The 14,586-nt window shown below is 51.7% G+C and overlaps 1 protein-coding gene across 1 annotated transcript in view; it reads right to left on the bottom strand.

Annotated features, from left to right (window-relative positions):
• Nucleotides 1-2,258: 2,258 nt before the first annotated feature.
• The window catches only part of AMFR (autocrine motility factor receptor), a 30,723-nt gene continuing 18,395 nt past the window's right edge, over nt 2,259-14,586 (bottom strand). The window contains exons 7-14 of the mRNA XM_079759866.1: nt 14,160-14,293; nt 12,815-12,925; nt 12,102-12,292; nt 11,401-11,504; nt 7,957-8,091; nt 6,066-6,149; nt 4,700-4,884; nt 2,259-3,818 (exon numbers count right to left, since the gene is read on the bottom strand). Of these exons, the coding sequence (XP_079615992.1) occupies nt 3,671-3,818; nt 4,700-4,884; nt 6,066-6,149; nt 7,957-8,091; nt 11,401-11,504; nt 12,102-12,292; nt 12,815-12,925; nt 14,160-14,293 (1,092 nt within the window). The 3' untranslated portion in view covers nt 2,259-3,670. The remainder of the gene's footprint in view (nt 3,819-4,699; nt 4,885-6,065; nt 6,150-7,956; nt 8,092-11,400; nt 11,505-12,101; nt 12,293-12,814; nt 12,926-14,159; nt 14,294-14,586) is intronic.

Below are 14,586 nucleotides of genomic sequence, written 5' to 3'. Positions count from 1 at the left end.
GCTCCCGGCTCCCCGCGTGCAGCTGGCTTTGTTTCGGAGGGTAGCGTGGGATCGAGGATTGGGAAGGGGGGAAAGCTGGGAGGCGGGCAGTCCCAAACCTGCTAACACAGGCTCCCGTTCCTCCTGTTCCCAGTGGCTGCACTGCAGGGGGAGAATGGGTGGTCCCAAGGAGGAGGCCAGATTGCCTGGACCCTCTGTCCCCAACTGGACATCTTTATTTTTTTACATATTTTTAAATTAATTTCAGAGAGGAAGGGAGAAACATCAATGATGAGAACCATTGATCGGCTGCCTCCTGCACGCCCCCTACTGGGAATCCAGCCCGAAACCCTGGTGAGGGCCCTTACTGGGAATCAAACCGTGACCTCCTGGTTCCTAGGTCGATGCTCGACCACTGAGCCACGCCGGCTGGGCCACTTGGCCATCTTTAGAAGCCTGTTACCGCACCTGGGTGCTGGGAAGCCCCCTGCAGGCCAAACACACAAGGGGCAGCTGAGCTCAGCACAGCTGGCACACGGAGCCCAGTGCTTGTCTCCGGGCCGCAGCCTCCCCACCGCTCTCCTGGGCCGCCCGGTGATTGCTGTGGTAAGGAGCGAATCGGCGGACACTGACCCGGAGGGAAGGAGCACGGCCCATCAAAGTCCTTGCGTCACACCCATGGCTCGCGGATCGGCCAGGCAGGCAAGTGCTGCATCGTGCGGTCCAGGGAGATAGGAGGGCCTCGGAGGTCAGGTCACTGGAACCCTCTCCACACCCCAACAGATGGGACTGCCAGGCGGGGAACTCCAGGGCTTGGGAATCGAGTGGAGGTGGAGTGGGGCAGTGGCCGGCAAACTGCGGCTCACAGCCACTGCCTTAGGGAAAAACACTTAAAAAACATTTTAATGTACTAATGTCTTTAACCTGAAGTCTAAACTTCTGGGTAAGGGTAATGCCTTACGCAGTGGTCGGCAAACTCATTAGTCAACAGAGCGGCAAACCACGGCTCACGAGCCGCAGTTTGCCGGCCACTGGTAGGGGATGATACTCCTGCAGAGACAGATAGCAAGCTAGTTCCCTCCTGTTACAAAGAACCAGCTGGCCCTCTTCAGCCAGGACCAGCCTGCTGGTCAGCCAGGCCACACCAGTGCTTTTCCCACCAGCCCCCCTCACCCCAACTTACCTACACAGGGAGGCCCACGCCAGCTCTGTTGATGGGAAGGTTGCACTCCGGCCACAGCTTGGCCGTGACCGTCAGCATACGGCATTGAAGTTTGCTAAAAGTGAGCCGTGTTCTGGCAGGGTTCCCTCCCAACAGAACTTTCTTGGCCTGATCTTCCTGAAAATGAGTCCGGAGCATCGTCTGAGGAAAGGATGCAGGGGGCCGATGCAGTTACAGCGAGGAGCGTGGGGCCGAGCCCGAGTGGCTCTAACGTCCACTTGGGTTTGGGACCACTTCTGGGCGATGAGACGAGGCTTCCAGACGGAGGGCGTCCGGGCGAGCAGGCAGGTTATTCAGGAACAAGCTCGATGCAAAGCCGTGGCTCCTTTTACCTGCTGGGTCGTTTCAGCGGGGCTCCCAGCTCCCCTCCCATAATGGGGAGAGCCACCCCGAGAGAGGACATCTGCTGGCACACTGGGTGCTCAGCTCAAGCGGGAAATGAGGCCCAGTGGCCACCTGGGCACCTAGCACTTGTAGCAACACAAAACGTCCACATAAAAGCCTCAAAACTTGGTGACCCAAACCCAAGATCTCAACAAAACAGGACCCCACAAAGAAATGGAAGGAGTAATACAGACCACTTCCAAAGCACACAGGCTCCCTGACCTGGAGGCAGCCAGGACAGGGAGAGGCCATGGGACAGGGACCCGAGGGGACTGGTCTAGCTCCTGCCACTGCCCTTGGCATCTATCCCAGACGCCCCCAAGAAGTGACAAAAGCTGAGTGGGTAGTACCCAGAATCCTTAGCTATCCAGATGCAGAATCTAGCCATGAGTCTAGGACTTCTCTCCTGGGTCACTCGAAGCTGGTAAGGCACCACGCCCGGCTTCCATCACTGTCACACTGCGAGGTGCCACTGTTTCAAGACCTCAAACTGCCTTCAAACAATTCCTCTGCTCACACCTCTGAAACACGCAATGCCATCTTTAATCAGCGCCCCCGCAGGCATAAGGATGGGAAACCCTCCACCCAAAACAGCACACCCTCCACATGGGATCCAGCAACGGCTCCTCTGGAGGCAACGCCGCAGCTCCAGCGGCACACAGCACACTAAGAATCGAGATTGCTTTTTATTATTATTATTGTTTTACATAAAAACAAACAGCTATGCTCTCAGCAAAACAAAACACATTTTGTTTTTTTTAAAATCACAGAAATGTACTAACAGCGTTTTAAAGGTAAGGCTTCTGAAAGGTTTATTGAAATAAATTATCTTGGCCTAGACATTTACTCATCACTCTTTTTTCAATTACTTTTCAACATTCTAGAAACTTTCCGTTTAAAATACATTTAACTTTGCCAATAATTTTAGGTAATACTGTATTCTCCCCCAAAGGACTATCAGAACTGTTTTCAAACATTAAGGAGAAAAAAAAACTTAATCCGATAGGACATAAAACTGAACTATGTAACCTATCACTGCATGTTTCAAATCCTTCAAGTTAATGTGGGATGGATTTGCAAAGGGCCAGGACCTGCGTCTGCTCCAAGCAGGTGGATGCCATATCTTACCTTTCCGCGTTTACACCAACAGGAACAGTAATGAGAATGAAGGGCTCCAGAGAAGACAGAAAGGTAGCTTTTATTTCTCCAGCAAAGCCCTCCCGAATGTCCTCTCCATCTCTAAGGCCCACATTTTCTCCAAGGACAAACCCACAGCCGCTGGCAGTGCCTAATTTACTTGACCAAGGAATTCAAACCATAAACCAAAGCTTGCTGCGCAACCCCTCCGTGCTGTCTCCCCACACACACACCTGGGGGCCACTGACATGCAGAGGAGCGGACAGACACGCAGGGTGAACACGTGAGATGCAGCAGCACCGGCATAAACGGAAATAAAACCAGCTTTGGTTGGGGCTCAGAAAGGAAGTCCCGGATGGCCTGGGACACACGGGTCACCCGCTCACTCGCTACCCTGGCTGCTCCAGGGATCAAACCAAGAGTTATTTTTCCAAGATGCCTTGCGGCCCCGGGGTCCAGGAGCCCGGTTCCGGCCCCCGTGCCACTCTGAACGCCTCTAAGGACAGCAGGAGACAGACCCTCCAGTGGTGTGGCGTGGGCTCCCGCTGCATATCCCACTCGTCATGAACCGGCCCCCATCCCCACTTCCTGCCAGATCGGGGGCTGAGACACCAGCACTGGGTGTGACTTGTGCATAAAGCAGTCATCAAAGTGCCGGCTGCGGGGCCTCTGGCTGCCCGCTGCCTCCTGGCCTCGCCCCCCCCAAGAAGTCCAGGCACTGCCAGGGAGATCACGCCCAGATTGAACATGTGCAGTGTTTCTAACGAGGAGAAATGTCACACAGAAAGGGTTACGAAAAGGGTTACATTTGTCAGCTGTCCGAACACTATGAGGACATGCTTTGTACAGCGGCAACGCAGTCCGGCCCCTTCAGACAGCGGGCGGGCGGGCGAGGCCTCCTCGGCGGGCGCGCCGCGCGGGGCGGCGGCTGGGCAGGGCCGGGAAGCGCTAGGAGGTCTGCTGCTTCTGAAGTCTCCGTTCCGCGGCCGCAGCCAGCATCCTCCGACGCAGGGTCACAGGGTCGGAGGTCACGCCTTCCGAGGCCAGGCAGCTCTCTGAGGCCGAGTCATCTTCAGAACTTCGGTTCAAGAACCGCCTTGAACAGAAAACAAAGGATTTGCATGAGGCACGAGGAAAGCTCTGGAACAGACACAGAAACACACAGGACGCGTCTCTCTTCCACCCCTCCTTTTCCAGGCACCTTCCCGCAGCTGTCACTCAGCTCTGCCCCAGGAGGAAGTCCCGCCCCTGCCCCTGAGCAGAGGAGGCAGCTCAGCTGGTCACCAAGGCCCACCCTGCTCGGAGGAACACGGTGCTGGCCCCGGCCCCACGGCTTTGGCCACGAAGCCCGCAGTCACGGGGAAGCCCAGGCTCCGGCTGCACCGGCGCTCCCGGGCTGGGCCGCACGCCGCTGGCCTCTCCAAGTCGCGCCTCTTCAGCTGTAAGCCTGTCAAATGGGTACAGGTACAGCGCTCCCTCTCAGAGCGGCCAAGAGAGTCCAAATAATGAATGGGGAGAGCTCAGAGCACGCGGCACAAGAGCGCTGTCCGGGTACCCGTGGCCGAAGATGTCAGAGAAGACGGGCGACGCGGCAGCCGCCGGAAGTCACCAGTGGAGCCCAATGTTACCAGATCCTCTGGTTTCTCGAGAGGTTTAAAGCCCGACTGTCACCCAGGCGTCCTCAAACCTCGGCCCGCGGGCCACATGCGGGTGTTTCTGCCGTTTTGTTTTTTTACTTCAAAATAAGGTATGTGCAGTGTGCATAGGAATTTGTTCATAGTTTTTTTAAACTATAGTCCGGCCCTCCCACGGTCTGAGGGACAGTGAACTGGCCCCGTGTGAAAAGTGTGAGGACCCCGGTCTAGGTGACATGGAGTGGTTGTCCACGTTGGCACCTGTCTGAGAAGACCGCTGTGGGCCTGACGTGACAAGGGCCTGGGGCCGCTGGCTCTGCCCGGGGTTCAGACCGGCACTCACTTCCGCGCCTGCTGCAGGAGGTCGTCCTTGCGCTGGACCAGCATGCGCTGCCTCTCGTCGGCCGACTTGGAGAAGCGGCTCCCCCGGGCCTCGAAGTCCTCCCCCTCGCTGGGCTCTGCCTCCACCTCGCTGAGGTCCAGCGCCTCCTCCAGCCGAGGACTGAGGGCCAGCGGCACGCGCTCCGCCTGCACAGGAGGAAGCAGGGGCCGGGTGAGCACAGGCAGATGCCCCCCTGGCCAGAGGCCCCGGAGAGCAATCTCCGGGACCCACAGGGAGGCCACGCGTGGGGCGTGGGCACCAGTAACAGCAGAACCTGACTCACACTGAACAGGTAAACAATTACACCCATGCCTGGAGACTGCACTCTTGGAAAGAAAAACGTTCACCACCGCTTTGCATTCTGGGAATTTTCTGTTCAATTCTAATAACTGCTCTAAAATTTAAACAAGTCTTATGCTCACCACACAAATTTTATATCCTCTCCTGGCTCTGCAAACAGCCAAGCAGATAAAGAGGGTAAATTCTAAGGATCTTTTTAAACAGATATAAGATCATGTGGTTCCTTGTGTAACAGGATATAAACATGGGACTCTCTCAGTTTGGGCCCCCACATGCTCACGCAGGTGCCAAGCATGTATGCTCCTGAGCAGACACAGACCCAGCCGCCCCGTGTCAGCATGGCAGCCGCCTCCCGGCCACGACAGGGACGAGGGGAAGAGGCCGAGGACAGGCCTGAGAGCTTCTCCGTCACCTGCACCCTCACCTCCCTCCGCCTCGGCCAAGCAAGTGAGGAGATTTCACAACAGTGTCGCCTGACTCATATCCCTCGAGTTTGGGGCACAGCGGGACTGGTGGTAACCAACACACTGAGAAATCAGTGTGTGAGGAGAGCAAGTTTGATTCCACTTGCTCTGTGGATGGGTCCTGCCCAAGAGAACCCCTCAGAGGGGGATGTGACCCCATGAAGGGAGGGGTGGTCATAAAGAGTCAGCTCAAGTTCCCAAGTACAGTCAAGGTTTCTGGTACCTGAGGGGGCAGGGAGATATCAGAGAAAATGACAGACACAGGGACACACACACACACTGGGGTCACATGGCCCATCCTAAGCTCTCTCTGCCTGAGCCTGAGCCTGAGCCTACGGGAGGTTAGAAAGAACTGGTGGTGAGTGGAGGAGGATGCGCACAGGTGAGGCAGCCTGCGCGGGGGGTTCACCTTAAACCCGGAGACAGACGTGGTGCACGCCCTCTCTCAGGCTCTTGCCCTGAGCCTCACGAACTCTGTAAAAGGCAGGACCGAAGACCACTGCCAGGCACACACATCTCCTCCCCAGCCCCGGACTCTCCCTCCCTCTGGCGTCAGGCCTCACCTGGGCCGCAGCCTCTCCCTCGTCCAGGTCACCGTTTGGCCTGTCCGCAGGACTGTTCAATGCAGGTCTGATGCCATCTGACCGCTGAAAGAGACAGCACCAGTCAGTCCAGAGCCGTCCGAGCCCAAAGTGGAGGCAGAGGGAGCCAAGGTCCCGCCGGTCTGAGCCCCAACAAGGCCTACAGCTCCCAGAAATGGCAACGCTGCTACGACTGCAGACCGTGTCCCTTCTAATACCAGTAATGGCACAGCAACAAAATGACAGCAGCAGGCCACACGACTACACACTCCGGGGAAGCCCTGCTCTGACCGCCTCATTCATCTTAGCGTCTGTGAAACAGGAGCTGTTTTCTTTTCATTTCAGCCCTCAACCAACAACTTTTGGGAATTGGTGTCTACACAGCAGCTCCTCTGCTGTCAGGAGGGACAATGCATTAAAAAACTGGATCCCAGAAGCCCCCCATGGGATCAGCTGTCGTCAGCCCCGCCCGGAACCTGCTTGATAGCCAACGCTTTACTAGCCACCTTCCCTTCCTCTTCTCACAGCCCCACGAGCCGCCTGTTTCCTGGGACACTTCCCAAATTAATTACTGAATCCTTGTCCCGGGGTCTGCAGCTGGGACACCCAAAGCCAACAGCAAGGTCAAACAGGCAAGGACCAGTGAGCCACAGTGAGTATCCCAGCCCACTTGATGCCGAATCCAGGCCCACTCCCTTCAAAGATTCTCAAGTATTGGGGTTTTATTCAGAGGTTTCCATGTTTTTATATATAGAAGTTGAATAATTTCTTGATAGATGATTCTCTGGTCTGCCACAAAGCTTTCCTTTAACATGTTAACATTTCTTGTACCCATCAATGGGGTTATATGTGACTAGAGGCCTGGTGCACAAAATTTGTGCACTGGGGTGAGGTGTCCCTCAGCCCAGCCTGTGCCCTCTCACAGTCTGGGACCCCTTAGGAGATATCCTTCTGCTGGCTTAGGCCCGATCCCCGCAATCCAGATCCCTGGCTCCTTACGGCTCGGCTCGCTGCTCCTTAGTGGCAGGCTTCTTACCACTCGGCTCACTGCTCCTTAGTGCTGCTGCAGAGGTGGGAGAGGCTCATGAGCCCGGCTTCTAGCTGAGCGGCGGCTCCCCCTGTGGGGGCACACTGACCACCAGGGGGCAGCTCCTACATTGAGTGTCTGCCCCTGGTGGTCAGTGCACGTGATAGCGACCAGTTGTTCTGCTGTAACAGCCGCTTAGGCTTTGATTATCTAGGTGGGCCAGGAAACCGGACCTTTTAGAAAAGCCAAGAGCACAAGCCTCACATAGCTACTGTAACGAATGGAAAACCATGCCGATGTGCACAGCCGACGGGGCCGAGGGCGTGATCTCCTAGAGACGGGTTGGCAAACTACAGCCCGTGGGCCAGATTCACCCTCCACCTGCTTTTATAACTCATGCTTCACTAGAACACAGCTGCGTTCATTTACATGTGCTCCACAGCTGCCTTCGTGCTATGAGGGTACAGGTGAGAAGTTACAAAGAGGCTGTAAGGACCACCAAGCCTAAAATAGTCCTATCTGCCCTTCACAGAAAAAGGATGCCAATCCTTGTCCAAAAGGAACCAATGATATGACCTGCTGGTCTGACAAGGGTAGGCTGGTTTGCAGGGTATGTCTACACACACTCAAAAAAAATAATGATCTAAATACATTTGTTCCTGTCTTAATCCGAGCCTCTTTGGTAGGTCTGTTCTCAGTCATAATTTGGAAAGTCATTAGGCAAATTTCAGAAACCCTTCATTAAATCATAAATAATATCTAGTTGTTAAAGTAACTAAAAGTCTCTAGAGGATCAAATCTTTGTGAAGACAGAATCCCTTTGTCATGCTTAAGACCCCGGTTCACCTGTGTGGGAAAAGGTACTTGAATCCGTCCTTCTAAAATGTTGTCTGTGGTTATTTCAACTGAGCGTGTCAGCTGGAGGTCCTGCAGCACGAGCGGGTATGGGACCTGGGGAAACATCTCTTGGATCTGATGAGCCTATAGGAATACAAAGGTAAAGGCCACAGAAATGTTCACTCTCAACAGCTCCTCCCGGAGGGCCTGGTGTGGCAGGCTCTGGGCACTGAACTTGGCATCTGCCATGAAAGCAAAGGTAAGGGGCCACTTCTATTCTGCAGATCACCATGCAACCACACTCCCTTTTATACTTCTCAGGATGCAACAGATAACTTGAGACATCGATTTGAAAATAAAAAGGGACAGAAGTCCAACTGGATCCTAAAACAGGCTCAACGAGAATATTCCAGTTTTTAAAAGTGCGCATTAAGTTGGGTATAAAAATGTGTTCTCCTTAAAGACATAGTTCCAAAAAGGAACAAACTTCTGATTCACACCCCATGGGTGAAATTCAAATGCATTATGTCACATGAAAGAATCCCAACTCAAAAAGTCCATTTATATGACACTTTGGAATAGCAAAATTATAGTGGTTGCCAGAGGGTGGAGGTGGGGAGAGAAAGTGATTACAAAGGGGCACCATGGAATTTGGGGGGAAGGGGAATGGAACTGTTCTCTGTGTTGATAATGGTGGTAGTTACACAACTATGTGAGTTTGACAAAACTCACAGAACTGGATACTGAAAAGAGTGAATTTACTGTATGTAAATAATACCTTAATTTGAATAAAAAGGATTCTAAAAAATGTGAATTGCTAGCCCTAGCCAGTTTGGCTCAGTGGATAGAACGTCGGTCTGTGGACTGGGGTACCAGGTTGGATTCCAGTCAAGGGCACATGCCTGGATTGTGGGTTCGATCCCCAGTGTGCAGTGTGCAGGAGGTAGCCAATCAATGATTCTCTGTCATCACTGATGTTTCTATCTATCTCTCCCTCTCCCTTCCTCTCTGAAATCATTAAAAAAAATTTTTTTTTTTTAAAAAAGGACTGTGAACTGCTAATATCGCTCTGGAGTCGTGGTTGAAACCTGCACTCTAGAAATGCCAGTCCACTTAGGGCTCCAGGTTAGGTGCGTGCGAGTGGGGAGCAGGCACCAGGGTCAGCACACCACCACTCAGACTTTCATCCAAGAGGCTCCAGACCTTGTTTTCTACTTCCGTATATTACTTTACAGTCAAGGTTTTATTGGTGGAAAAAGGGGGGGAAAGGAAAAATATAATTGCTATAGGGTACAGTAAAGTCTACTATCAGGAGAGTAGTGGCTCCTAAGGAACATGCTGCTAGAACTGCACAAAGAGGGGGAATGAGCCTCAGCGTCAGGGCCTTGAGAGAGAAGATCAGGGTGAACCCTGAACCCTGCACAAAGCTCTGCTTAAGTCTCTGTTGGGGTGGGAGAGGGCAGGTGCACCTCGACAACCAGCTGACATTCATCCCTACTGCTCAACAGCTTCCCTCATTTCCCAAGTTAAAAATGCCCAAGATTCACTTTATTTGACCAAAGCTCTCCTTCCAGAGAACCCAGTAAGTTAAACATTGGACCGTCATAAAAAACGGGTGCTTCTTGTGAGTTAGTTATGCTCAAAAGAGGCTGTTCCCGGAGGAGAATTCTACACACCAACGCCAGGAACGCCATTCTGGTCTTGTAAGGAGGCAGGTGACGTGAGCCACCTGCACGGCTTCACGGCTGCCTGACCCGTCTCCACACAGAGCCCGACACGAGCCGGGAGAGGCCGCATTCGGCTCCAGCCCATCTCAGTGCCACCCTCAACTGCCGACGGCCTGGCTGAGTGCCAGCGTGACTTCACTTGATCCTCCTCTGCAGGTTTTGAAAGTTGTGAATAAATGACCTGTTCAAAGATGTTTGGGAAAAAAACCTACAACAAAAAAGCTCCCCTGATGCCTCCTCCCCAGCAAGCTACCACATCTCTGCTCCCTTTTATAGCATACGGTCAGGCACTGTCGTTTCTTCCGCTTGCATGCAGTTTTCAATCCACCACAACCTTGTATTCAACACCTCAGGCCACACAAATGGCTGTTGTTCTCCAGCTAATCGACCACTTCCACTGCCATGTCCACATGCACTTCTCCAACCTCGTCTTCTGAGAATTCCCACAGCCTTGACTGGCCACCTTCTGCTTAGTTCCGTCCCCTCGTGGCCATGGCCCCTCCGATCTGCCTCCTCTCATCCTCCGTGTCTCAGTTTAAGTATCACCTCGTCAGAGAGAACTTCTCAGAATGCCTCCTCTGACTGAGCCTCAGTCAGGGCAACAGAGAGGAATGTCAGCTGGTTGTCGAGGTGCACCTGCCCTCTCCAACCCCAACGGTGACTTCAAGCGGAGCTTTGTGCAGGGTTCAGGGTTCACCCTGATCATTTCTCTCAAGGGTCTGATGCCGAGGCCTTTACCACCCCCTGCACATCCCTGCCTCACCGCCTTCAGAGCACTCACCCATCAGCATGACCTCATCTGTTTACAGTCAGTCTCCCCAACTAGAATAACACTCCCACCTTGTTTACTTGTTCACATCATGTATCGCCTGTCGCAAGCTTTCATTACAAATTTGTTAAAAAAAATACATTAAGGTTAATGAATAAATGAGCAAATGACTAATGACCTGCTGAAGTACTGGGCAGGCTTACCCACATCAGCCAGAGGTCCTATTCAAGAAGGACTAAGGTAGGATGCATGTTAACACTCCTGCATTTATTATCACAATGAAGACTAAATTTCAACCATGGTTCAACATGTTTCTCCAACACTGCAAAATAATTCACCATGTGACAAAGGTTAGAAAAAATGCAAAGAATCTAGCCCTAGCCGGTTTGGCTCAGTGGATAGAGCATCAGCCTGGGACTGAAGGGTCCCAGGTTTGAGTCCGGTCAAGGGCACATGCCCGGGTTGTGGGCTTGATCCCCAGTGGGGGATGTGCCAATCAATGATTCTCTCTCATCATTGATCTTTCTATCCCACTCTCCCTCTCCCTTCCTCTCTGAAGTCAATAAAAATATTTATTTTTTAATTAAAAAAAACACATTTGGTAGGCCTAGCACAATTGTTAATAAAAGGCACATCATTCACTCCAGTCAATAATTCCCCCACTAACTATTTTGGCTAAAATCAGGAGAGTCCAAGATTGGTCTAGATCACAACAGAATGAACTTCGCAGTACCCAGAAAAGGATCTACCACAAAGTAAAAAAGAATTTTGCAAACCAATGTAAAACACAAGAATCTGAGTGATCTCAGTGAATAACTAAAATGCCCCTAAAAATTCTGCCGTTCTGCCAGAGCGAAGTTAGGACCAACCAGGTCGCTCTCAGCACCCACGTGTCTAGCCTCCCTTCCCCTCCCCTCCCATCACTAAGCTCTTCTCCGAGCAGCGGGCAGTCCCTACCATTGCGTTAAGCTGGGAGTTGCTCGCCTGCGTGATGCCTAGAATGTTGGTGGTGTGCATCACTTCGACTGAAAAGCTCGGCAGCCAACTTGCAATCCGGGACCCTGAAACAGAGACAGCACCGGTGTAGAGATCTGAACAGCACTCCTCCTAAGAGAATGCCAGGAGAAATGTGAACGCATCCAATTTAGTACTGGGATTTATGGAATCTGACAGTGTGAATGACAGGATGATCCACAGCCCCTGACATGGTGCCCCAGGCCTTGGAACTTTAAGTGTGGTTCCTATTCTCGCTCCTCCCCGCTGCTGGGCGGCAGAACGTTGGTATCTGCGGGCAAACGAACAGGGCCCAGCTCTGCTTCTGCTTGAGACCCCACTGGGAAGGCGGCTCGTGACCCTGCGCCCCAGGCGTGAGCACCACACCAGCGAACAAACGGTCACCAGCTAGTACAGTGGTCAGGAGCGCTCCTGGGAGGCACGCCTGAGCCCATCCCACTCCTCCTCCTCCCTGCCCAGCCAGCCACCTTCACACAGAATCCAGCAGAATGCCTGGTCCACAATAACCCCTCGGCGCTATCGATACCTTCTGAATGTTCTCAATTAAAACTGAAATACTGTATTACAATGGCCTGTCAGGGCAGTTCATAACTGCAACAGCATCAACCCCCTGGGTACTGTTTCAGAGGTTGAAACCCGCTCACCGTCGAAGTGGAAGAAGTGGTTGTGCTGGTTTAAGCGTGGTCTGCCTTCAGCGGCTGCCACAGGAACCAAGTTCTCATCCAAGTTCTCTCCTGGATGGTCCTCCCTGACGCGATCATTGTCAGCGATGTTCAGAGACATTCTGCACGTCGGACAGGAGGTGTCTTGTTCTAGCCAGGAACGAAGACAGGAGCTGCCAAAAAGTGCAAAATCACATCTCCTTAGCATATTTTGTGAGGACTCACCAGAAGTACTCTGAATGTATCAAATGTGTTGTAACTTTACTTTCTATTTACCACTAGGTGAGATTTAAATGTTGAGAAACATCTGTTGACATTACCTCTTCACTCTAACATACTCCTAGAATGTTCGGCTGTGAACATTAATTCATTCACATACATGGTCATCTACCAAGACCCTTCTCCAATACAACTTCATCACACGGCTCACCATCACCCTTCCGAGCCCTATTTGAGCACCTGAAAATGCACGTGGCTGAATTATTCTCTACTCCAACGATCTGTTCTCTCACGCTACATTCGCTGCTAACGCCGTCATAACCTTGGCCTTCTCTTCAAAATCCTGAAGGGCACCTGGTCCGTCTGAGGTAACGTCCCCAACTCCCCTGCTAGGATTCATACTGAGCCCGGCACAAAGGCACCCCCATGTCCCAGGCAGAAGGCCAATCCCACGTGGCCCTTCCCGGAGCTCCTACTTGTGGAAGAGATGGCCACAGGGCAGCTTCCGTGCAGCCTGCATGGAGTCCCAGCAGATGGCACAGTCATCGTTATTGACAGCCAGCTCCTCTGGAGTTGCAACTGCAAACCTGCGAACGACAGAATGCGCCCGCAGGAATCAATTCCACAGTGTACACCACGCACCCCTGTACGGACAGGAGGTGTCCTGTTCTAGCCGGGAACGAAGACAGGAGCTTTTCCATCAGCACAGTTACAGAGGACCCAGTAACAAGTTGCCATCAAAAATAGTACACCTGCTTTCCTTCATGGCCTATCAAAGAGCAAGTGAGGGATTTATAGGCAGAAACTCTGTCCTGACCATGACTCCTGTTAGTGATGACTTCAGGAAACATTTCTGGGCTAAGAGGAGTGAAGACCCCCAAAGAGCCAAACAGTCCCCTCGGGCACAAAGAGGGTCCCCATTAATCTCACACTTTTAGGCTTGTTTAGCCTCAGGCTGGCAAGTGAGTGCCTCCTTCAATGAGGATAAGAGTGTGTGAGTGTGTGTGCTTGTGTGTGTGTAATAAATACACATGAGTAAAGAATAAATGAGACCCACATTCTTAAAATAAGGAGGACAGCCCTAGCCGCTTTGGCTCAGTGGATAGAGCATTGGCCTGTGGACTGAAGGGTCCCGGGTTCGATTCCGGTCGAGGGCACATGCCTGGGTTGCGGGCTTAACCCCAGTATGGGGCATGCAGGAGGCAGCCGACCAATGATTCTCTCTCATCATTGATGTTTTTATCTCTTTCTCCCTCTCTCTCCTCTTTGAAAGCAATAAAAATATATGTTAAAAAATAATAATAATAAGGAGGACAGATGCCCAAGGAAGTTCCCATATAATAATGATGATGATAAAATTGACTTAACAATAAGAACTAATGTTTACTTAGGGTGGTAAACACACAATACAATATATAGATGATTATTATAGCATTGTATATGTGAATCCTATATAATTTTATTAACCAATGTCACCCCAATAAATTCAACAGAAAAAAAGAACCTAGTATTTACTGAGCACATGTTACGCACGCAGTACTAGAACATTCTAAGTTGATTGCACCTATCCTCCCATGAATCCTGCCAATAGTTCCAGGAGCGAGGTTCTGCTATCATCCCGAGAGGAAATACACAGAGTCAAATGAACCGCTCACAACCACAAGTAGGCGGGGATTCACAGCCAGGCAGTCTGGCTCCAGAGCCTCAATCTTCCCCATTCTGTTACCAGTTCACAACAGCAAGTTCTCATTGAACCCGGGATCGGTGTCATTAGAGAGCTAAACTGAGACAACTCGGCCACGTCAACTTGTGCTTGCTCACCTGGCTTCCATGTTCCCCACGACATGCAAATAGTTCTTGTGCCGGCGGATCCGGCGCTGGACCTCATGAAACAGGTACCGCAGCTGCATGAAGATGACCAAGCTGGCCATGGATAACCAGATGTTGCCAAATAACTTAACAAGAGGGGAAGAGAATAAAATACACATGAAAAATGAATGTGAACCTGCGAGTGATGAAGGTGAGGTGTGCAACAGAAGCTCTAATCGTTATGCATTTGAATATGGAAAGAAGCCGTAAATAAAACAAAATGTCAACAGTGATCTCTGAGCATTTGTTGAGGGGGGGTGGCTCTTCTAACAAAAACTATACATGTCTTTTGGGGGTTTTTAGGTATATTCTCAAAGTTACTTTCAAAGTATTTAGAAATGTGCGAGTCTAACCCAGTAATTTTTAAATACTTCTTTGA

The sequence above is a fragment of the Cnephaeus nilssonii genome, assembly GCF_951640355.1.
Source record: "Cnephaeus nilssonii genome assembly, chromosome: 20".
Taxonomy (NCBI): domain Eukaryota; kingdom Metazoa; phylum Chordata; class Mammalia; order Chiroptera; family Vespertilionidae; genus Cnephaeus; species Cnephaeus nilssonii.
Note: the sequence above shows the minus strand (reverse complement) of the source record. Positions and strands in the feature narration are given on the sequence as shown.